General features: G+C 40.6%; 2 protein-coding genes across 2 annotated transcripts in view; both read right to left on the bottom strand.

Annotated features, from left to right (window-relative positions):
* The window catches only part of CCZ1_2 (vacuolar fusion protein ccz1), a gene marked incomplete at both ends in the record, with an annotated part of 40,642 nt that extends 20,042 nt beyond the window's left edge, over window positions 1-20,600 (bottom strand). Inside the window, 8 exons of the mRNA XM_051218718.1 lie at window positions 2,276-2,418; window positions 3,705-3,827; window positions 12,753-12,928; window positions 12,997-13,080; window positions 13,198-13,311; window positions 13,354-13,441; window positions 13,508-13,605; window positions 20,493-20,600. Coding sequence (XP_051071060.1) covers window positions 2,276-2,418; window positions 3,705-3,827; window positions 12,753-12,928; window positions 12,997-13,080; window positions 13,198-13,311; window positions 13,354-13,441; window positions 13,508-13,605; window positions 20,493-20,600 — 934 coding nt within the window. The remainder of the gene's footprint in view (window positions 1-2,275; window positions 2,419-3,704; window positions 3,828-12,752; window positions 12,929-12,996; window positions 13,081-13,197; window positions 13,312-13,353; window positions 13,442-13,507; window positions 13,606-20,492) is intronic.
* A 4,055-nt stretch (window positions 20,601-24,655) lies between these two features.
* On the bottom strand, window positions 24,656-25,255 carry MS3_00003283 (uncharacterized protein; the record flags this gene model as incomplete). Its single annotated transcript, XM_012944863.3, has 1 exon — window positions 24,656-25,255. One exon carries the CDS (start codon window positions 25,253-25,255, stop codon window positions 24,656-24,658), a length of 600 nt encoding a protein of 199 aa, XP_012800317.2.
* Between the last annotated feature and the right edge of the window lie 319 nt (window positions 25,256-25,574).

The following is a 25,574-nucleotide window of genomic DNA, read 5'->3' as shown; positions in this document are numbered from 1 at the left end:
ATTGCGGAGCAATTGTGATAATAGGGTCGAAATACAGTATGCCCTGGCGAAATTACGTAACCTACCTGAATCCTGGGGAAAATACTGTCATTTTTTTACATATCTACCCAGAAAAGGTTGATTTGCCAAACCAGTTGTTAAGGTTATATAAAGTCGAAAGAATTGTTTTGGCCGAAACTCATGAGCTTAAAGATGTTGCATTCAAGTGTGTTGGATGCTACACGCACTTACTAGTAAGCAGTCGACCAGTAGAATTACATCCTGATTTTCAATGTTTATTGAAATGATATCATCTAATGATAAGAAGTGAACTATAACTTACAAGATTTACATACCTGATCAACAATATATTGTGTTCAGGTATAGCTAATCTTGGGAAATAATGAAATCCTCTTAATTCTGAAATCGCTTAGTAGGATTGGTCTGGTCACTAATATAAATATGATTACAAGCCATTTCAACCACTAGTTTCTAAGATCGCTGATATTCATTTTAGTTACTGTTAAAGTAAATCATTTTTGAGATCAAAAGATAAAAATATAGTGATGTGAGGGCGAGAATGATAATGATTGGTTGTCTGTTTAGTCAGACATGTAGATAGTCCGACAGGTGTCAGATGAGTTATATATTCCATTAACCTTATAACAATTATTATTGATTGTTCATTGTCGTTGGATTGTGTCGGGTTTTGATGTGGAAATATATTTACGTTGTGGTCAGGCTAATCACGTGTTCTTGATCTGAGTTGTGTTGAATACCTGTGGAATAGACACTGGGAGGGAATCTAGTGTAGATATTCGTTTAAGGTAAATTAACGTCCCATACGTGCAAACGTGAAAACCCAACTGTTATAACATCAGACGAAGTAAAACCGAGCGTTATAACATGCAGATACAAAGCCTCTCCAGAGTTTTTTTTTTCATTTCAAAATAGATAATGAGGAAAAAGTTTAGTTGTGGAGAATAAGGGTGTAATTATTTAATCTTTCTGTAATTCAAAATGAAGTAATCCATGTTGAGTGATAAGGACATGTTATAACTCATTATTTTATGAAGTCATATAATATAATTTGTTTGAGTACTAATATCCTTAATATTTATACAGTCTATATAATTAGGGTTATGTGATCTTGTAAGCAAAGAATTTCAATGACTACGATTTTAAACTAAATTTCTGTATAATAATAGAGTATAAAAGAAATATATAATATTGAAACAATTTTGAAGTTGAATAGAACGAATACTTTACAGCTTATATGGTTCGGTAGTGGGAAGCAGAATTTTAAGTACGAATACTGACAAAATTAATTTTACAAACTGCAAGTATGACTGAATTTCTTCGTCGCTTATCGTTTCATATTAAAAGTTCTGACTGAACTATGAAAATAGAAACAATTGCCCACAAAACATGACTAAATTATAGTACTTCAATCACATATAATTGCAAACAACTAATGCATACACTTCACGATACCTAAAAAAGTCAGATTTGATATAAACACATGAAAAAATTAATCTCCCGCGATACATGAAGGATCGAAACAGATAACTGGGAAAACTGCTTTTGCTAAACCCTATGTAAAAATACTGATTATTATTATTATTATTATTATTATTATTATTATTATTATTATTGATGAACTCAAAATTGTAAACCAGAACCAGTGGGCTTACACTTACTGTGCGAAATATAGTGGGATGCTTTCTGGCTCCATAAATCTTGCTCGATGTGATGATTTTTGTGGAAGTTAAGTATCTGAACAACAATATTATACCAGGGTGAATAAATAAAGATTAAAAAATTCAATCTACAGTCTAATAATCAGTATCCGAGTACAATAGTCGGTTTGGACTATTTTAATTACATGTTAATTGTTACATGTTTAAAAAAAATGATACCTCTGTCACATTCGTCAGCTATTAACATAACATATAACCAATGAGATTTGATCTTAATGATGAATTAGTGATTTACTGATTAGAATAAATAATCACTTAACCACAATGAGACTAATTTGAACTACTCTAGTTAATTCTCTCTAAGAACTAAACAGTAGCTTGTTTAGTAAACACAAAGAGTTTGGCTAAACTGTGAGTCACATCTAATGTGTGAATACTAATGATAGTTGAACACAGACAGTAACGAAAAGTTATGTATTTCTATTTCTTTTGGGGAAATACTTGAAACCCTAGTTACTAATTTTTGCAGTATGAATTCTTGAAGTAAATCACAAAAATAAACATTGATTAAAAGACATGAAAGCTAATTTACTTACCTTTAATAAGTAAACAAAGAATAGCTCTTAAAGCCTGATAGGTAATTAATTGACAATTGGGTAAGTGGGAACCTGGGGTACAAATTAATGGACATTTAATTTGCAGCGACAAATCAGATAAGTCCTTTGGACCAACAAGATATCTGAATAATAAACCATTAGGAACGTGAAAGATTATTGACTGGAAAGTTATTACATGGTGTAACTTGTTGGTGTCAAATAAATGGAGAAAAACTAACAAGAAGCCTTGAATCCAGTTTTGTGTTCATTAGAGCATGTCATCTGCATCTAAAAGGGAATTGATTCTCATCTACAGAATGGAACCAATGTCACAGCGTGATAGTCAGGTACACTAATATTGAGCTATTCGTGCTGACTAGTTTTCTAAATAGTTGGACTGAATAGACTGGTCATTCGTTGGATAGTAACCGCTATCATACATCGTAGTTCTTGATTATTACTGAATATGGCTTGTGTTATATCCGAACGAAGAATAAATGAATGGTAACTTTTAGGAATTATTTATGGAATGCTATTACACACATTCTAGTCAGGCAATTAATAAGTAACTAGATTATATATATATTTATATTTCTTTTATCATAAGCTTTCATTTAACTCATTGACTACTGTTATACAATTTACCATTCTTAAGTTATTCCCAATTTAAAATTTACATTCACACTCACAGCCACTTTCGGCCTGATCCGGTAAAATTGTTATTTTCTATTTTACGGTATGATGAGGTATGGTTTGCTTGTAAATAAACTGCCTATGTCTGAAATACATGATTTATACAGTGGAAGCTACGATTGTGTTCTGGAATCAGCGGGCACGGTTAGGTAGGAAGAACCAATAAGGACTCAGTTGAGTCTAGGCTGCTCGTGCTGGTTAACCCGTCATTGGGTTGGCACAGGGCCAAGGTCATATAAGTTGGTGTCCCGATTGGTGACCTTGTCACGTGATAATTGACGGGCCATAAGAACATAACATTTTGCCACATTAATAGTGAAATAGTCCGTAATAAGGATACGAAATTTCAAATTCCCTTGATCATAATGTTAATAGGGTATTTGAAAAATATTTATCAACCGTAAACTTTACAACTCAGTGATTTCCTCGGTTCCATTCCACACCAGTATTGAAGTTACTGAAGTAAAAAGGAATAATAAAAATCACACAATCCTTAAGAGATATTTTAGGGTTTCTGTAACCAGCTTTTCGAAAATACCGACGTCTCAAATATGTTTTTAACCTTTAAAATTAGTTCTCCAGGAAAATATGTTAGTAAAAATCAATGTTTAAAGTGATTTAATAAAGCTCTTAAACATTGCATTGATTGAAAACCAGGCTTCTAAATACAGCATTTATGTATCATCAAACGTTAATATATTCAATACATCATTTATACAACTAAGAATATCATTACCTTCCTAAATGTTTAGATTTTGTTTTCATAGTAGTCGCATGCGTTAAATCTGGTTGCTCAATAAATAGAAATGAATTTAAATAGTGATAAATATGACGAACATAGGTTAGATCCAAAGTAGAACTAAAACAAAACAATTGGAGAGACAGGAAAAGAAAGGATTTGTATGAAATAGTTCATTAGGAGAAAATAAAACCCACTTATTAAGGTGATTAAGCAAGACAAGGCATTAGTCAAACTGAAACAAAATATCAACATCAACGCTGATACTATGTGACCAGACATAAATATAAATAATTTATAAGTATCAATATTTAAGAATCGGGATTTTTGCTTAGCTTTCGAATTCTCTGTGAAGTTGTAGCATAGTGGCTTCTAATCAGTAAGCCTCAAATTGAGAACCTGTTTTACCTATTTCAGGTTCGGCAACCGGGTTATATCACAGTGTCGCAAAACCGAGTACATATACCTATACTTGATGAATGAATTAGCTCTTGTTGAACTCGTTCTACTTATATCAAGCAAACTTGCTATAAGTTACCTTGATAATGTTCATGTCTTTGAGTTAACCACAAGCAGCCATATGGTTGGGCTGCCTATGCTCCTCCGCGAAGGCTAACAGGTGTAAGTATGCAAACAGACGGTTAACAGAAAATGGTATTTAAAAAATAACCTTGGTTATTGGATCTAAATAAATGAACATTTTTGTCAGAACAACGAAGGTTAAATTATGGGTAACTTTCGGGAACCATTTATGAACTGTTATAATATGTATATACTTATTGTATGACTGTTAAGTAACTGGATTATATATATTTATATTCCTTTTATCATAAGCTTTCATTAGACCTATATATGGTTTACAATCCTTATGTTATTCCCAGTTTATTAGTGACAGTCTCTCACAGCCACATTTTGGCTTGATTCTGTATAATTGTTATTTTTTGTTTTATGGCGTAGTCTGGTTTGCTTGCATATAAACCAAGTATGTCTGGGAAATATTATTCATACAGTGCAAGCTGATATTGGTATTCTGGACTCAACTGACAGGGCTACGCTAGGATCAATAAGGACTCTAGACTGCTCGCACTGGTCAACGCGTCATTGGCTTGGTACAGTGCTAAGATTGCACAAGTCGTGTTCTGATTAACAAATAAGTCACGTGATAACTAACAAGGGCACAAGTCAGCAGATAGAAAACTATGTAAACACCTTTTGAACTAAAGTTGGATTGTATAAATTTCGAGCTGAAGCCAGTAATGAGTTTTTTTTCTGTAAAAACGATACGATATGCCTATGGAAATTCTGTAACAGACATTTACAAGGGAACGTCAGATCGAAAACATACAGTCAAAATTAGGAAACAAATTCGAGTATCAATTTTGCGCACTCGATTCTGAACAACTTGAAAGTTGAGTGTTGAAAACATATAAAGATTCCTCCATACAAGTTTACTGATTTCAGTCAGTCAGCTACATCGTAGGACCAGGCACATATATGCATCGGTCCAAGTTGCCATACCTCATTAACACAACAAGATGAACACCGGATTCATAAAGTAGTTAATTCAGAGGTGGTAATATATAAAAGAAATATTGCAATAAGGATATAGTACAGGAAGAAAGAATTAGTTCGTAAAAAGAAAGATATGAAGCAATTTTAATCCCTTAGTTTAGGAGAAGACAGAGAGTGTATACACCGACGCCATTGTGACCGATTCTGAGCCATGTCACCCAGACTCTCCAACCATTGGTTACGAAAGTCACGCGGACCCCAACCAAGTAGTCTGCATCTACCAACATGGCTCAGACTAGAAGTTAGTGACTTCAAGCACTGATTCCACAATTTGGTTTGGCCGCCCCTAATTCTCTTCCAACCATCTCCAACACCGGTTAGCATTGCACGTCATGGTAATCGGTGTTACCCGACCGAAGCTGCTACCTTGACGCGGTGGTCGGGCTTGCCTATCGTGATAACCCAACCGAGCTATATTGGCTGGAACATATGTTCCTGCAGGTTCTACCATGCCAGGCAGGTCGGTTGGAGAACGGTAAGAGTAAAAGCAGCAACTCAAGGTCTGAGGGCGAAGTCGTACTGCTGACTGTAGAGGGGTGTGACAGCAGTAAGGTGTTTCCCTCGGACAACCAGCATGACAGCGATGCTGCCTTCCCACAAGGAGGGGTGGGGTTAGAAAAGGTCGACCCTAAAAATGTCACACCTCACCTTACCTCACGGATTTCCGTCTCCGGCGGTAAGGCCCTTTGAAGAACGGAGCTAACACGTCAAAAACCTTCCACAAAAAGGCCGTGCGCGACCGGCCTCAAGCAGTTGTCCCTTGGGCTCTGCGGTCACGCTCCCAGGTCGTCAAGACCAACACTAATCCAATTTCCTTTTCAGGTTCCTCAAGAAATACCCTTCCACGGTGTGGGCAGCCGTGAAGTGGCATCAGCCCTCATACCCGTGACAGCACACGAGACCAAGTTGGTCACATTCCAATCCTTCCTACACCTCCTAATTCCTCTCTTATCTCCATGACTAACCCACCTCACGTCTCTTTATCACGTCGCACCGCTAGGGCGAACGATTCGAGTACGTGGAACGCCATTCCTGGTCTCCTGAAACCACGCTCTAAACTACACGTAGGAGCTTTTAACGTACGAACACTGTGCCAAATAGGACAGCAGGCTTCCTTAGCTAGGACTTTAGAATCTCGCACCATCGATGTGTGCTGCGTCTCCGAAACGCGCATACAGGATCCAAGTAGCGTCATTCATTTGACCTCACCATGCCAAAATAAAGAACCGACTCGATTTACGCTTCGTGTATCTGGAAGCCCTGATTCTGCTTCCCGTGGCCTCGCCGGCGTGGGTATAGTATTGAGTCCTAGGGCAGAACTAGCTCTCTTAGAGTGGATCCCAGTAGACAGTCGTTTGTGCGCTGTCCGACTGAACGGAACAGTAAGAATCCGGAAAGATAGGGACACTCGTCGTTGCCTCTTCGTCGTCTCTGCCTATTCTCCCACTGACTGCAGCTCAGATGATGTAAAAGATGAGTTTTACAGAAAGCTTTCCGACTTTCTCCGAAAAGCTAAGCGCTCTGATGTAGTAATAGTGGCCGGTGACTTTAATGCTCAATTAGGTAAACTAAGCGATAGGGAAAGACACCTAGGTGGATCTTATGGTGCTGTGGCTCAAAGAACAGATAATGGCGACCGTCTGTTGCAGCTATGCTCAGATAACCGCCTGATCCTTGCAAATACTAACTTTAATCATAAGGAAAAACATCTTTTGACATGGCGACCCCTAATTCGTTCCAACGTTGGACCCAAATAGATCACATCGCTATCAGCCACCGATGGAGGGGCTCGATAGAAGACTGTCGCTCATTCTGGAGCACATGCCTAGATTCAGATCATGCTCTAGTACGAGCGCGTATCTGTCTGCGTCTTACTGGACGTAGGAAAGACGCTGCAAGGAAACCTCTTAGGGGCCTACTTAATGATAGTCAAGCTAAGAGTATATTTCAGGAACAACTAGGAAAACAGTTAGGCAGCCATTTATGTGATGCCCACCCCGATGCAGCATGGAATGATATCCGAAAAGCTGTGGAAACAGTAGTGATATCTGTTAGTAAGGTAAACCATAAGGTTAGGGAGAAATACTAGATCTCAGCAGAATCAAGCACACTGATAGATGCTCATCCCATCTGGCTCCGAACATGACGAAGAGCGGAGTCAGCTTAAGCACAGGCTGGTGAGAAGCCTACGCAATGATTACGGACAGTGTTGGGTAGCGAAAGCAAGAGAGATGGAAAAGGCAGCGGCAATAGGTAATAGCAGACAATTGTTCAGACTTGTTAAGGAAACCGGAATTAGGAACCCGACTGTTAGCGAAACACTCTCAGAGAAAGATGGACATATTATACATTCTCAATCCAGGAGATTGGATCGATGGGCAGAACACTTCAGGGATCAGTTCAACTGGCCTTCAGCCACACTTCGGTTTCCCACGATCTCCGGTCAACCTGAATGGCAAGTTAATGTAGGTCCTCCGTCTCTTTACGAAGTTGAAAAAGCCATAGGAAATCTGAAACGAGGGAGAGCAGCAGGCCCTGACAGGTTTACCCCTGGGATCTTTAAGGATGGTGGTCCAGTATTAGCAGCGAGATTAACCGAGGTCTTAGGTAGAATCTGGGAGCTGGACGTAATCCCATCTGACTGGTTTCAATCACTGATTGTGCCAGTCTATAAGAAAGGACAAAAGTCCTCTTGTGACAATCACAGAGGAATCAGTTTGACAAATATAGTGTCTAAAATATTAGCTTCAATAATACTTCGACGTCTAACTAAAGCTCGTGAAGAACAGACTAGAGAAAATCAGGCTGGTTTTCGACCTGGACGTGGTTGTATAGATCAGATATTCACACTACGTCAGGTTCTAGAACACAGACACACATTCAGACGCCCCACAATGGTAGTATTTCTCGACCTTAAGGCGGCATTCGACTCTGTTGATCGTGAGGTTCTATGGCAGTGTTTGTCACTGAAAGGAGTACCAAAGAAGTACATTAACCTTATAAAGGCTCTCTACTCGAACACAACTGGTCGAGTGAGAGCTTATGGCGAACTGTCATCAGAATTGATTACCTCAAGTGGTGTTCGTCAGGGCCGTCCACTCTCTCCATTCTTGTTCAACTTTGTCGTTGACGTACTTTTAGAGATAACACTTTCCTCGTCTAGATTTCCAGGGGTTGAACTTCGACCAGGAGATTCACTTGTTAACTTGGAATATGCATATGACATAGTTTTATTTGGTGAAGACGCTGACAAAATGCAGAGTCTTTTGACCACTCTAAGCAACAATGCAAGCATGTTCGGGATGAGATTCTCTCCCTCGAAATGCAAAATGTTGCTTCAGGATTGGATTGCGTTGACACCCGAACTAATGATAGGGAGTGAAGTAGTTGAGTGTGTCGATCGCTTCACTTATCTTGGAAGTCTCATCAGCCCTTGTGGTCTAGTGTGTGACGAAATCTCAGCACGGATACAGAAGGCTCGACTAGCTTTTGCCAACTTGCGTCATTTATGGCGTAGGCGAGATATCCGTCTATCAACCAAAGGACGTGTTTACTGCGCAGCAGTTCGTTCCGTCCTACTTTATAGCAGTGAAACATGGCCGATAAGAGTAGAGGATATTCGTAGGTTACTAGTATTTGATCATAGGTGTCTTCGAAACATTGCTCGTATATCGTGGGACCATCGAGTAAGTAATGCAGTTGTTAGGAAATGGGTACTAGATAAGGATGTCAAATCAATTGACGAAGTAGTGAAACTTCATCAGTTGAGATGGCTGGGACACGTGTTACGTATGCCGAACGACCGACTGCCTCGACGTGCGATGTTCAGTGGTATAGGAGTAGGTTGGAAGAAAGCTAGGGGCGGCCAGACCAAAACATGGTACAAATCCATGAAGTCACTGACAAGTGGACTGAGTCATGTTGGTAGGTGTAGACTACCAGGTTGGGGACCACGAGATGATAGCAACTGATGGTTAGAGACCCTGAATGACATGGCTCAAAATCGTTTGCAATGGCGCAGGTGCATCCACTCTTTGTTTTCTGTCAAATTCTAATCTTCTGAATTCTCCATATCCCTTTTTTCCTCTTTCCAAATTTCTTTCACTGGATTATACTCTTTAAATAACATCTCCAAACCCTAATCTTCCCGATTACTGCTTATACTCTTATTACCTCGACCACTACGGGATTTGAATTACAACTGCATCTCTGTGCTAAAGTGGTGTGGCAACTCGAACTGATGTACGTGCGTACGAAGTTCTACGTTGTTACTAACTGACTGACTGACCAATCGGTGTTCGGGCACACGTAACACGTGACCCAACCATCTCAGTCGATGAAGATTCACAACTTCATCAACTGATTTACCATCATTCCCTAATACCACGCGTCTAACCTCACTATTACTACCCGGCGATCCCAGCACACGCCAGCAATATTTCTAAGGCATCTGTGGTCAAATACTAGTAGCTTACAAGTGTCTTCTACTCTTAAAGGCCATGTTTCGCTGCCGTAAATTAAAACAGAACGGAGTGCCGCGCAGTATACTCGTCCTTTTATTGATAGACGGATATCTCGCCTTCGCCATAGGTGACGTAAATTGGCAAAAGCCAAACGAGCTTTTCGAATCCGTGCTGAGATTTCGTCAGACACCAACCCATTAGGGCTGATCAGACTTCCAAGATAAGTGAAGTTTTCGACGCGTTCGACTACTTCACTCCCTATCTTTAGTTCAGGTGTTGACGCAGGCCAGTCCTGAAGCAACAACTTGCATTTGGAGGGAGAGAAGCGCATTCCAAACATTCTGGCATTGTTGCTTAGTGCTACCAAAACACTCTGCATTCTATCAGCGTCTTCACCAAAAAGGACTATATCATCTGCGTATTCTAAGTCGCTAAGTAGACCTCCTGGAAGGAGATCAATACCCGAGTATTCAGTAAACGAGAATGTTATTTCTATTAATAGGTCTATGATGAAGTTAAACAAAAGTGGAGAAAGTGGACAGCCTTGACGGTCACCACTTAAGGTTGCAAAAGCAGATGACAGTCCGCCATAAGCTCTGACTCGACTACTAGTGTTCGAGTAAAGAGCCTTCACAAGGTTTACGTACTTCTGAGGTACGCCTTTCAATGACAGACACTGCCAGAGAATCTCGCGGTCTACCGAGTCAAATGCTGCTTTTAAGTCAAGAAAGACCACCATTGTCGGACGCCGATTAGTATGCCTGTTCTAGAACCTGACAAATGGTGAATATGTGGTCGATGCAGCCACGACCAGGTCTGAAGCCAGCCTGGTTCTCTCGTGTTTGCAGTTCACGAGTCTTAGTTAGGCGTCTGTTAATTATCGAGGCTAGTATTTTAGATACTATATTAGTTAAACTAATCCCTCCATGGTTGTCACAGGATGGTTTTAACCCTCTCTTATATATTGGGACGATAAGTGATTGTGACCAGTCAGATGGAATAACGTCTAACTCCCAGATCTTAGCTAAAATATTAGTCAACCTAATCGCTAAAATTGGACCACCATCCTTAAAGACTTCTGGAGCCAATCCAACTGAACCAGCTGCCCTTCCTCGTTTCAGATTAACTATAGCCTTTTGAACTTCTGCTAGAATTAGGGGACCTACTTCAATGTCCCATTCACACTGTCTGGGAATGGAGGGTAGTTGTAGAGTAGCTGAAGGCCAGTTGATCTGTTCTCTGAAATGTTCCGCCCATCGTTCTAAACGTCTGGACTGAGAGCAGATGAGGGTGTCGTCGTTTTCCGAAATAGTCTGACTTACACTTGACTTATTAATTCCAGTTTCTTTTATTAGTCTGTAAAGCTGTCTTGTGTTCCCTATAGTCGCCGCCTTTTCCATCTCTTTTGCTTTCATTGCCCACCACTGCTCACGGTCGTTCCTTAGACTTTTGGTTAGCCTAGATCTGATTTGCTTTCGCTCTTCATCGTGTTCAGAACCTAATGGGACGAGTTTACGAGAATCCATCAGTGTGATAGACCTTGAAGAAATCCACTGGTTCTTTGTAACTCTGTGGTTTAATTCACTAATAGATGTCACTGCTGTTTCCACAGCTGTTTGTATAGCTTTCCAAGCAACATCTGGGTCAGCCTCGTCTTCAGAACTACCTAATTGTGACCTCAGTTGTTCCTGGAACCTACTTTTGGTTTTCCGCTACTCAACTCAGTTCTAATGGGTCCTTTTACTGTGGCTTTTTTGCGTCCAGTGAGGCGCAAGCAGATGCGTGTCCGTATTAGGGCGTGGTCGGAGTCCAAGCAGGTACTCCAGAATGAACGACAATCTTCTACCGACCCTCTCCAACGATGACTGATGGCAATATGGTCTATTTGAGTCCATCGTTGATTTGGTGTAGGGGGTCGCCATGTTAGACGATGTCTCTCCTTATGCTTAAAATTTGTGTTTGCTAAAAATAAACGATTGTCACAGCACAGTTGCAACAGACGATCACCATTATCTGTTCGCTGTGTCGGAATACTAAAATATCCACCTAAATGCCTTTCTGTTTGGTTTAAACTACCTATCTGGGCATTAAAGTCGCCCCCTACGAGTACTATGTCTGAGCGTTTAGCTTTCTGCAGAAGTTCGGACAGCTTTCTGTAAAATTCATCTTTCACTTTATCTGAGCTGCAGTCGGTGACAGCGTAGGCAGAAACGACAAAAAGGCAACGACGTGTGTCCCTATCCTTCCGAGTTCTTACGAAGCCATTTAGCCGAACAGCACATAAACGACTGTTGACGGGGATCCACTCCAGCAGTGCTTGTTCGGCCCTCATGTTTAGTGCTATGCCTACACCTGCCAGTCCACGAGAGCTGGCCGTCGGGTCACTATATACATGGAGGGTGTATATCGTCGACTCTCCGTTTTGCCGAGGTGAGGTCAAGTGAATGACCACACTGGGATCCTGTATGCGTGTCTCAGAGACACAGCATACATCAATGGTACGAGATTCTAGGGTTCTAGCCAAGGAAGCCTGTTGACCGATTTGACATAGGGTGCGTACATTGAAGGCTCCAATGTGTAGTGTGGAGCGAGGTTTCAGTAGACCTGGGACAGTGTTAGGAGCACTAGAATCGTTGGCTATGGTGACACTTGAGGGGGAAGCCGAAAAAGGAAGTTTAGAGGTGAAAGTCGATGTAGGAGGAATAATAGGAAGTTTACTAATTTACAACAGAAACATCAAATATTTGAGCTAGTGAAACGAAATACTGACTAGTATATGTGTTTGCATGACCATCTGTGAAAGTACGGGATAGATGAAATAAAACTGCTATACTGTTATTAGCGATGTTTCTTGTTTAGTCGATGCAGAACAGGAGTACTGATTTGCATCAGACCATGAACTTAGGGTTACAACGATTCCGACTACCATAATGATACAAATCAAATGTTATGAATTATGAAAACAATGTGCGTTAAAAGGAATTTTCGACTAGTAATTCAAACAACTCACTATATAAGTCTGCCTTCAAAGAAAAACGCTGAATGTTCGGTACAATTAAAACTATATCCAATCCTGTTAAGAAGGCCATGAACACGACCAAAATCAGTTGGTTCAATCGATATAAATTGAATTCCGTTGAAACAATCCAATATATCACAGTATTCGAAAAGCATAGTACGTAAATACTACAAAAAATGAACAATAATTTGTAATTTTTCGGTTTATTAGAATGTTCCATAAACCAAACACTTACTCGAGAAAAGAAGTGCTCTAATTTAGCCTTTAATATTTCATAATCATAAGTTTTAACGATCTCAGTAACCTTTCCATGGAACAGCTTTGAAAAAAATAAAACATAAAAGGAAGTGAAGAATCATAAGTTCTAACAAATAATTTTAAAAAATGTGGATAAAAGATACATTTTTCATAGAAAAAGGATATTAATTTTGCTCACTTCAAAAGTTTCACAGGCAATAGACAAAACTGAATCAATAATTTCATTGTGTAAATAATCATTTTCAACTAGATTATCATTTGCTGAACTCACAAAAGACGGTACTGAAATAACCTAAAAAAGTGCAATTTTTATAAAACTGAATGTACGTCTTACAATTACAATTTGTATACTGGGCGTTAAACTTTTGAAAAGTCTTTTCGTATTTTTCGTACGTATTGATGTACATGGTGAATTGAAAGAACTATAAAATGTATTTTTAGACGATAAACACGATAGTATATGGATATATTTATTTATGTAACTTTACTTTGTAAAAGTTGCAATAGCTTCAGATAATCCAATAGAATTCAGCTTATCATCAAGTGATTTTTCGTTAGGAAAGAAATATAAGATCTTTTTATATTCCTGAAACAAAAGAATATTCGAAAGTATTGCATATATCAAATTTACATAAAATGCATAATAGCAATTTTCTGCTTATAGGAACACTTTTTGGGACTGATAATCGATACCACTTGACATCCTTATTTGATCAAAGCTGAAAGACGGCAAACAGTTTACCTTATTGTTATAGTGAATGAGTTTTCAGGATTTGTGATGAGCACGATTTGTGTTGTTAAAATGGTGAGTGCAACAGTAATCAATAGACGATGAGCAACGACACAATATAGTCCAATGAAACCTGCTTCCCATATCGAATAAATAATGTAACCCATGAATGAACCGATATCAAAATGTAATATAACCGGAAAACTCAGTCAGTCAACAACAACGTAGAACTTCGTACGTACGTCTATCACCTCAAGTTGCCATACCACATTAGTACAGATATAGAAAACAGAAATTCGGAAAGAGAAAAAAGAGGGACATTAAGAATTCAGAAGATTAGAATTTGACAGAAAACAAAGAGTGGATGCACCTGCGCCATTGCAAACGACTTTGAGCCATGTCATTCAGGGTCTCTAACCATCAGTTGCTATCATCTCGTGGTCCCCAACCTGGTAGTCTACACCTACCAACATGACTCAGTCCACTTGTCAGTGACTTCATGGATTTGTACCATGTTTTGGTCTGGCCGCCCCTAGCTTTCTTCCAACCTACTCCTATACCACTGAACATCGCACGTCGAGGCAGTCGGTCGTTCGGCATACGTAACACGTGTCCCAGTCATCTCAACTGATGAAGTTTCACTACTTCGTCAATTGATTTGACATCCTTATCTAGTACCCATTTCCTAACAACTGCATTACTTACTCGATGGTCCCACGATATACGAGCAATGTTTCGAAGACACCTATGATCAAATACTAGTAACCTACGAATATCCTCTACTCTTATCGGCCATGTTTCACTGCTATAAAGTAGGACGGAACGAACTGCTGCGCAGTAAACACGTCCTTTGGTTGATAGACGGATATCTCGCCTACGCCATAAATGACGCAAGTTGGCAAAAGCTAGTCGAGCCTTCTGTATCCGTGCTGAGATTTCGTCACACACTAGACCACAAGGGCTGATGAGACTTCCAAGATAAGTGAAGCGATCGACACACTCAACTACTTCACTCCCTATCATTAGTTCGGGTGTCAACGCAATCCAATCCTGAAGCAACATTTTGCATTTCGAGGAGAGAATCTCATCCCGAACATGCTTGCATTGTTGCTTAGAGTGGTCAAAAGACTCTGCATTTTGTCAGCGTCTTCACCAAATAAAACTATGTCATATGCATATTCCAAGTTAACAAGTGAATCTCCTGGTCGAAGTTCAACCCCTGGAAATCTAGACGAGGAAAGTGTTATCTCTAAAAGTACGTCAACGACAAAGTTGAACAAGAATGGAGAGAGTGGACGGCCCTGACGAACACCACTTGAGGTAATCAATTCTGATGACAGTTCGCCATAAGCTCTCACTCGACCAGTTGTGTTCGAGTAGAGAGCCTTTATAAGGTTAATGTACTTCTTTGGTACTCCTTTCAGTGACAAACACTGCCATAGAACCTCACGATCAACAGAGTCGAATGCCGCCTTAAGGTCGAGAAATACTACCATTGTGGGGCGTCTGAATGTGTGTCTGTGTTCTAGAACCTGACGTAGTGTGAATATCTGATCTATACAACCACGTCCAGGTCGAAAACCAGCCTGATTTTCTCTAGTCTGTTCTTCACGAGCTTTAGTTAGACGTCGAAGTATTATTGAAGCTAATATTTTAGACACTATATTTGTCAAACTGATTCCTCTGTGATTGTCACAAGAGGACTTTTGTCCTTTCTTATAGACTGGCACAATCAGTGATTGAAACCAGTCAGATGGGATTACGTCCAGCTCCCAGATTCTACCTAAGACCTCGGTTAATCTCGCTGCTAATACTGGACCACCATCCTTAAAGATCCCAGGGGTAAACCTGTCAGGGCCTGCTGCTCTCCCTCGTTTCAGATTTCCTATGGCTTTTTCAACTTCGTAAAGAGACGGAGGACCTACATTAACTTGCCATTCAGGTTGACCGGAGATCGTGGGAAACCGAAGTGTGGCTGAAGGCCAGTTGAACTGATCCCTGAAGTGTTCTGCCCATCGATCCAATCTCCTGGATTGAGAATGTATAATATGTCCATCTTTCTCTGAGAGTGTTTCGCTAACAGTCGGGTTCCTAATTCCGGTTTCCTTAACAAGTCTGAACAATTGTCTGCTATTACCTATTGCCGCTGCCTTTTCCATCTCTCTTGCTTTCGCTACCCAACACTGTCCGTAATCATTGCGTAGGCTTCTCACCAGCCTGTGCTTAAGCTGACTCCGCTCTTCGTCATGTTCGGAGCCAGATGGGATGAGCATCTATCAGTGTGCTTGATTCTGCTGAGATCTAGTATTTCTCCCTAACCTTATGGTTTACCTTACTAACAGATATCACTACTGTTTCCACAGCTTTTCGGATATCATTCCATGCTGCATCGGGGTGGGCATCACATAAATGGCTGCCTAACTGTTTTCCTAGTTGTTCCTGAAATATACTCTTAGCTTGACTATCATTAAGTAGGCCCCTAAGAGGTTTCCTTGCAGCGTCTTTCCTACGTCCAGTAAGACGCAGACAGATACGCGCTCGTACTAGAGCATGATCTGAATCTAGGCATGTGCTCCAGAATGAGCGACAGTCTTCTATCGAGCCCCTCCATCGGTGGCTGATAGCGATGTGATCTATTTGGGTCCAACGTTGGAACGAATTAGGGGTCGCCATGTCAAAAGATGTTTTTCCTTATGATTAAAGTTAGTATTTGCAAGGATCAGGCGGTTATCTGAGCATAGCTGCAACAGACGGTCGCCATTATCTGTTCTTTGAGCCACAGCACCATAAGATCCACCTAGGTGTCTTTCCCTATCGCTTAGTTTACCTAATTGAGCATTAAAGTCACCGGCCACTATTACTACATCAGAGCGCTTAGCTTTTCGGAGAAAGTCGGAAAGCTTTCTGTAAAACTCATCTTTTACATCATCTGAGCTGCAGTCAGTGGGAGAATAGGCAGAGACGACGAAGAGGCAACGACGAGTGTCCCTATCTTTCCGGATTCTTACTGTTCCGTTCAGTCGGACAGCGCACAAACGACTGTCTACTGGGATCCACTCTAAGAGAGCTAGTTCTGCCCTAGGACTCAATACTATACCCACGCCGGCGAGGCCACGGGAAGCAGAATCAGGGCTTCCAGATACACGAAGCGTAAATCGAGTCGGTTCTTTATTTTGGCATGGTGAGGTCAAATGAATGACGCTACTTGGATCCTGTATGCGCGTTTCGGAGACGCAGCACACATCGATGGTGCGAGATTCTAAAGTCCTAGCTAAGGAAGCCTGCTGTCCTATTTGGCACAGTGTTCGTACGTTAAAAGCTCCTACGTGTAGTTTAGAGCGTGGTTTCAGGAGACCAGGAATGGCGTTCCACGTACTCGAATCGTTCGCCCTAGCGGTGCGACGTGATAAAGAGACGTGAGGTGGGTTAGTCATGGAGATAAGAGAGGAATTAGGAGGTGTAGGAAGGATTGGAATGTGACCAACTTGGTCTCGTGTGCTGTCACGGGTATGAGGGCTGATGCCACTTCACGGCTGCCCACACCGTGGAAGGGTATTTCTTGAGGAACCTGAAAAGGAAATTGGATTAGTGTTGGTCTTGACGACCTGGGAGCGTGACCGCAGAGCCCAAGGGACAACTGCTTGAGGCCGGTCGCGCACGGCCTTTTTGTGGAAGGTTTTTGACGTGTTAGCTCCGTTCTTCAAAGGGCCTTACCGCCGGAGACGGAAATCCGTGAGGTAAGGTGAGGTGTGACATTTTTAGGGTCGACCTTTTCTAACCCCACCCCTCCTTGTGGGAAGGCAGCATCGCTGTCATGCTGGTTGTCCGAGGGAAACACCTTACTGCTGTCACACCCCTCTACAGTCAGCAGTACGACTTCGCCCTCAGACCTTGAGTTGCTGCTTTTACTCTTACCGTTCTCCAACCGACCTGCCTGGCATGGTAGAACCTGCAGGAACATATGTTCCAGCCAATATAGCTCGGTTGGGTTATCACGATAGGCAAGCCCGACCACCGCGTCAAGGTAGCAGCTTCGATCGGGAGTGCATGACATGGTGTCGTGGCATGAAAGAAAGCTGCAAAGGACTGGCTTCTGTCGGTCCTTCACGACTCCCTGGCTGGGGTCCGAGAAATGGTGCTACACAGTGGCTAGAGACGTTATCAGATATGGCTCAGAATAGAAGCCAGTGGCGATCCTGCTGTAACCTTCTTTTACCTTCTTCATAAAAAGTGGTTGTGTCTCCCTTAACTGAAAGATTTCTTCTAGGTGTACCTTTCCGTTCCCTCATTATTACTACACTACCTTACACCAATCTCTTCGTTATTGTTCTCTTTTTTGCGCTCCTTACCTTTTTTCCTTTTCTCTTCGAATTCTCATTGTTTTGTGTGGCGCATATATACTGGCGCTCTCTTGTACCAATATTTATGTGTTCAAATAAATATGTTTTGTTCAGCTGTGTAAAAAGGTTTGTAGATAACTAAATATTGGTGCAAAGGGGCACTGAATACATATGCGCCACACAAATCACTTGATTTGTGTGTGGGCTGTGATACTGTCCGGGTGCACAGACCGAAGCAGGTGGTTTTCTTAGGGGACCACACCTCGAGCCTTCGACCTAAAGGTCTGATCCACAAAGTAGTGGAGTAACGTAAGGAGATGCAGTCTCATGGTAGCCAGTGGCCAACAATTGGTTCATACGCCATTTGTTCCTTAAGGATCGTGGAGCCCATGTGCACCATTGATTTAAAATCAGGGTTTCCCAACTCCCATAGGTGGGTCTTCCATATCCACCAACAGGTGATTTAATATCTAGTTTCTTATCTAGCGTCAGTTAGAAGGATCTCTCTAAAGTATACGATACTGCTACCCAAGGATAGTTGCACGATATACGATAAATTGAACAAGTGCTGTTTACGGTGGAAAGATAATGTGAGTAACTGTTGTCACTGTTAATTTATATTTTCCGTCTTTTAGATGCAGGCATCCAATCTTGATAATATTCTGTATGTCTTTCCGTACTTCATAGCATTTGACAAAAAGACGTCCATAACTGTGGACGGAAATGCTTTTTTTTATTGACAAGGGTGCTATAGTGGCCACTCCATTTAGTGTAATTCTTTTTCGATAAATGTTTCTCTTTAATTACTATATTTGAGTACATTGAAATGAACTAGATGTAGCACGTTGACGTTTGTACGCATTAGTATTTAGTGTGAAGCTTCATAATAGATGTACACTAACCGCGTGTTAACTTCTTTCAAATTATAGTTTAAGATAATTTTGCCGTCTGACTCTCGACGATATAATAATATTATTGGAATCCATTATTAATTTTTTTCTCATGTAAATTGTTATTTTTATTCATATCAAGTGCGTAGAGTTTGGAAGCTCCTATGAATTAAAGGTGAACTCCACTAATACACAGACGGTACTAAACTAGTTTAAGTTTATCGAAAGTTGACTTTAGCGTGTTAATTCTTCTAAACAGTATACATCTTTGCTTCAACTTGGGGGGAGGTAGACAATTCAATGTCAATTTAGAGGAAAATTAAACAAATCAGTGTGAATTTTTCTGGAAAAGTAGATATTTAGGGAAAGATAAGTGCTAATAATGATACTTTTCCTCTCAGTGTAGAAATTCTGGGAACAATTCGCACTATTTACTCCCGGCTGCGGAAAAAAGTAACAACTAGGCGCATTCCGTTCTATATTCATAACTTTTTTGAAGGAATTTCCCCAAAGTTAGCCTCCATTTGTAATGCATCTAACGGAGATCCACGAAATCAGGTCGGGAACCCAAATTCAAGCCTTATGAAGAGCGCCTTCAATCACTAAACCTTTGCTCATTAAAGTACAGGAGTTTTAGAGATGACCTAATGGCTTACAGCATCTTAAATACTCCTGGACATACTCTTAAACACTTAAGTATAGCTCCAACACAAACCTAAGGAGTAACGCCCAGAAACTGGAGACACAACTTCTACTCCTTAAGAGTTGTCAAATACTGGAACTCGCTGCCGGTTGAGCTAGTCCAAGAGACTTCCCAAGAGTCCTTTAAGACGAAACGTGACATAGACCGATTTCTTTTTCTTTTACGGTTAACATATCTAGGTTCCTGCCTGGAGGTCTTGGTGATCCAGTGCTACTAGACACGGTAGCCCGTTAAGCGAAAGCACCTATCCCGCCCAAAAACATTTTAGCGATAGTTTTCAGTATGAAAATATGATAAGCACGTACTTCACTGCTGGTCCTTCGATTTTTGGGGGAATCCTACCAGTTCTGAAGAACTTTTTGGAAATCTGTAACGGAAAATTGTAGGGGAATGAGACAAAAACCTCAAGATTTCAAGTTGTTATAAGGAAATCCCCGATATGTGTGGAGAAATCTTGGGTTTCCCCCAAATGTTCCCTCAAAATTTCCACAGACTGTGAAAAACTACGAATTCTATTGTGACTTTAGAGGAAACTTCAAAATTTCCCCAAAATCCGGAGAATGGGTTTCATTGACTTTCCACATGCTGTAGCCCCATAGAATGTCCTTTACTGACACAAATCATATACATGGTGGTCTATGTTTCTACGACTAAGTCTTACTACACATAGGATAATCATCAATAATGAGGAAAGATGTATGACAACTAATGTGAAAACAACTTGACACCTATATTACGCCGCTTATGACACGTGAAATATAACGTCATAGAGGAATAAAAGAATACATAAAAGCGACTAGATAATCTTACGTCTCCCACTTCGCATTTATCTCTGGTGTAAATGAACAACTCCAGGACCTTAGGACGATCAACGACAAACATGGCGCCTTGCCTCACCAACCTACATAAAACCTTCATGTAGCTTAAAATAGTCAGCGGTCACATGGACTAAGTTGTACATAGTAGTCCTGAAAATCAAAAAGACTGCAAAAACTAATCAAAACTTTAAAATTGCAACGGATATATGTGAAATTCACTATGATCATTTCCATCAAATGGGTCCAATAATCATTATTTTCATGGCTAGCTAGTACAAATCATTTGATTTCTTTTTGCTCCCATCCTGACACTAAATTAAGTTTACAGGTTTTTAGTAGTTCTCTATGATATGAAGTCTTGCGGTTACTGCTACAAAAATGTCTTTCGAGCAAACTTTGCACCGACAACGTTGAAGCTCATTTTTGGTCAGTTAGATGACAGAACTTCCCCCTTGGTCTTCAGCAGTTTTATTCAACCCCATTCAGAGTACGAAAACACAGTGTTTCTCATCTCCCTCCGAAAGGATAAGAATTCATTAGAACGTATCCAAAGGCGAGCCACGAAATCAGTTCGAGAACTCAATATCAAGCCTTATGAAGAGCCCTCGAGTCACTAAACCTTTACTCATTAGACTACAGGTGTCTTAGAAGTGACCTTCTAACAACTTAAAGCATCTTAAACACTCATAAACATCCCCTTAAATACCCACTTAACCTCAGTCCCAACACAAACCCTAAGGGTAGCACTTTAAAGTCGACGACAGAACATAGAAGAACGGACTCTAGGCACACCTTCTACTTGTAGGGCCAGTAAAGTGTCACAGTTCACCAATCATCGCCAGGTTCAAAAGCAATCATCGTGCACCAATTGATCTCACGCCATGGCCTGTCTCATGCGGTGGTGGCCCCACTTTCGCTTGTACCCACTCCAGTTAATATAATCCTGTGGTAACGTCCTTCGTGTTACACGGTCTCTAAGGCAGCCATAGTGCCTGGATGCTCCGTAAGAGTAGTCCACGTTAGGTGCTGACCGCGAGGTGTGACTTCGACATTAGCTGTTGGTCACACCATTTCCGTCTAACTAGAGTAGACCATATACACTGGCGATTTATATACTTTATATGGGTAGTCGAATTCTGAAATCCGGTGTTGACTGAGCCAGGTCAAGTGACTACCTAACGTATTATTAAGTACTAGTGAAAGTATCTCGCTATAATTTACCAATATTTTTTTATCTTTCATCATCAAAAATATCTAGCTTCCTACCCAGCGGCATTGGTGACGCATTGCTACTAGAAACAGAAACCCGTTAAGCCAATGCTTCTTCTACCCCGTTCACAACCATTTGAACTATTTCAACGATTTAGTTTTATCAGTCGTCAGCACTAGCGGAAGGCTTTGAGAAATCATATTTTGTACTAGGCATATCGTGATTTGAAAACCAGATATTTCTTTCTAACTACATAACAACTCAATACCATTTCTAAGATTAAAGACGCATCATTCATTGCTAGTAGTTTCTCGATTCTTGATCTATTTACATTAAGATCCAAGTCATTCAGTGGTTGTATTCCAAGACCAAATATACGATAGTATAGTTGGAATCGTGACTGGGAAGTAATGTCTGCTTGCAAGCTAAACAGAAACCCATTCACAGAACCGGTTGATAATTCGGTAGTTGGCCTCGTGACAATGGGTGATGGTACTGATTTGGGTGGCCATCTAACCAAAAACTGGTATAAGGCTTTTTATTTATCAGCCCAACCTACTAACTGCAGATGATCAGGACGTTCTACTGGCAGAATGAGATAAAATCTAGACAAACATACAGGTATATGTATGGACACTAATACCTCAGATGTTTGAGCCAAATTTTGACAAATGATGTTCATCCATCAACTTCCACTTTTCATTTTTTACTGAATTAGAATGTGCCCACTGGTACGTGCTGTGTTTGGATTAGACCAGTTTATAAGTTTCTATACTGTAATGGAAGCCTTGCAAATCTACCTTTACTTTGTAGGTATCATTACTTTCATGAAGACTTGTCAAGCGACTCAAAAAGTAATTTAGAATTTGCTTTAGCAATGTTAGCTCGACATACATTTTCAGCATGGTTAGTATATAGATTTGAGTCTCAAAGAATCAATATACTTGGATTATTTTCTGGTAAGAATGCTCCCAACAATGTGTTTGGATAAATCAGACCATTTATATACTCGCTAATTCAGTTCTTTGGTCTTACTCTGCAGAGCAAAAGTTTCGCCATATAAGCTGGTTCTGTATGGCACATACTACACTTCAGCAATCAGCTAGGATGTTATATGGATTCTGGCAACAGCTTATGTTATGCAATCAAGTTCTTATAATCCAGACTTGTTTAAAGAATGTGTGGAGTTCATATGTCCAGCCACTGAGAGCGTTTATCATATTTTGCACTTGGTAAAAGTGTAGGGAAATTCGGCTAGAGCATTTCAGGCTTGAAACGTTTGTAAAGAAAAAAGATGTTTTCCGAGGGTCAGTCGAGTAACACAAAAAATTAATTTACAAATCAGTGTTAACATCTGGCTGTCAGGTAAATCCTTTATTACTAAAATACTTAATCTTTGAAATGCTACGACGACAGACAAATCAACCCTCAAGAATTTAAAGCTTAAGCAGGTAATTAGGGTTAAAATTGGGGTCTTGTTGTTGAACGAGTTGTAGTATTGTATCAACAGGGTCTTTTCCACAAAAAGTCAGTTACCTAGTAATGGTGACATGTTTCAAAGGTGGCATCCGTACGAAATAATTCAGAATCGATATATCGTCTTCGGAAGACAATAAATATCTTTTGACATGATTTTAAAAGTCTGCAATGAACTAAGAACGTTTTGTCCAACTGACAATCAACAGAGGCTCCTCAAAAAACATCCAAAAATAAATGATTATGTATTTCATTTGCTCGGGCAATTACTTATTTCGTTATTAGGTAGATTTTCAGAGGTTTCTAGTGATTAAAGCCATCTTAAAACTCCTGGTTAAACTTTTTTTTCTATGCATAGATTGACCATAATGTGAAGATTTTACCTATACTTAGGGTCTTTTCTCTATTGTTGAATTCCATGCGCAGAACCAATGTATGGATATAGAAAGTCATTAGGCCGAACTTTAAGTAGGAGACTAACGAGGCTTATGAATTTTCTATGTTAGGGGTGGGTTGTGAATATTTTAACTGGCAATACATTTTGTGATGCTATATATAGGCAGATATATGTCTGACTCTGAAGTATTTAATGGTCGTGTCTCCGGTACGAACAACACTGCTTCATAATTTTCGACGATCCACAAGGAAGAACCTTTGACTCTGTCAACAACTGAGAGTATTTGGTCACCCTTATGCCATAAAGAGCATTCGATTCCATCGCTTTCACTACAACTGATCTGTACAATCTTTTTGATAGTTCCTTCATTTTTATGAATTTTCAATTGCATTAATAGTGTAGTGAAGGAGAACACAGGTAAGAACAACCAAATTATATTTAGCACGAAATTACAGAGTTACTTGGTAAAATAGAAAAACCATACTATAATACTTAATTTGCAAAATGTTCAGTAATTGTCTCGAACTTCATTGTTCTTGCATTTCCATACTAATTACTTTCTATCCCTACTCTTCCTTTCTTGATCTTCCCCATCTTCTGCTGCCAGGCATTACATTCCTGATTCACGTCATATACTACTTATATCAATATAAGTAGCACGCACCACACTCGTCCCCTTTTTAATAAGTTGTCGTCGTAGTCTTTCTGATCGCCGTACAGCTGTCTTCTTTGGAGCTTTTCGTGACTCACATACATGATGATCTTGAAACCATCTCTGCAGTTGACTGGCATTTGCGCGCTTCTGCTTGTCTTCTCTCCGGATCGTGTAAACCGAGCCACGTCTCTCCGTGATAACGTATGGTCCTTCCCACTTTGAGATCAGCTTTCCCGACCCTGGCCCCCCTGCTATGTTACTTTCCTGTTCTGTGCACTTTACTAAGTCCCCCACTGCAAAAGGTTCCCATGTTCTCCTCTGTTGTTGCGCCTTCTTTATGTATGATATTTGTTTCTCTTCCACGTTCCTTACTGCCTCCCTCCTCTCTTTTCTTAACCTTGTTGTCATCCACTTCTATTATTGTGGCCAGGTCTTATTATATATTGGAAATCGTGGCTGTCTGCCATACATGAGCAAGAAAGGTGACTTCTTGGTTGTTCCTTGTATGGAGAAACGATGCGCCAGCAAAATCAATGGTAACTCTTTCTCCCAATTTCCTCCTTTAGATGCTAACCATTCCTTTAACGTCCGGTTGTTTCTTTCTGTAAGCCCGTTTGTCTGAGGATGATACGGTGTAGATCGTATTCTCTTGATGCTAAACTGTTTTAGACGGGCTTTAAACTCATCACTTTCAAAACAGGGACCCTGGTCAGTTAATATCATCTTCAGTATTCTGTAACACGCTACAATATGCCGGATTACCACTTTGGTCACTGTTCTTGCCCGCTGGTCTGCAATGGGTACGGCATCTACCCAACGTGCAGCATGTTCCGTCATCACTAGCAGGTACTGGTTACCGCTCGCTGTCTGTGGAAACAGTCCCATCACATCCACCGACCATAGATCACCAACTGCCGTCACTAGGATTGACTGTAATGGCGGTTGTGCGTATAGATCGCTTTTTATTAGTTGACACTGCTGACAAGTTAACACATATTGAGCCACATCATCTCTCATGCCCAGCTAGTGTGCACTTTTTCGTAGTAAATCCGTCGTTCTTGTGATGCCTGTATATGCTACCTGGTGACACTCGCGTATCATCTTACGCCGCCAGTCTTTCGGGGTCACAGCCACCCAATTCTCGTCATCGTCCTGCCAGTTTAGGACTCCATATACGTTCACTCTCAGTCGTTCCTCTTGCCGAAGCAGCGTTATTACCTCCTTGTCCATTGTTCGTTTCTCTACGTCTGCTCCCTCTTTTATCACTCTGATGACCTCTCGAAGGTTAGGGTCAGATTTCTGCTGCCGGACGAGTTCTAACGGGCCTCCCTCTAAA

This window comes from Schistosoma haematobium, chromosome ZW, assembly GCF_000699445.3.
Source record: "Schistosoma haematobium chromosome ZW, whole genome shotgun sequence".
NCBI classification, from domain to species: domain Eukaryota; kingdom Metazoa; phylum Platyhelminthes; class Trematoda; order Strigeidida; family Schistosomatidae; genus Schistosoma; species Schistosoma haematobium.
This window is presented reverse-complemented; position numbering and strand designations above follow the sequence as displayed.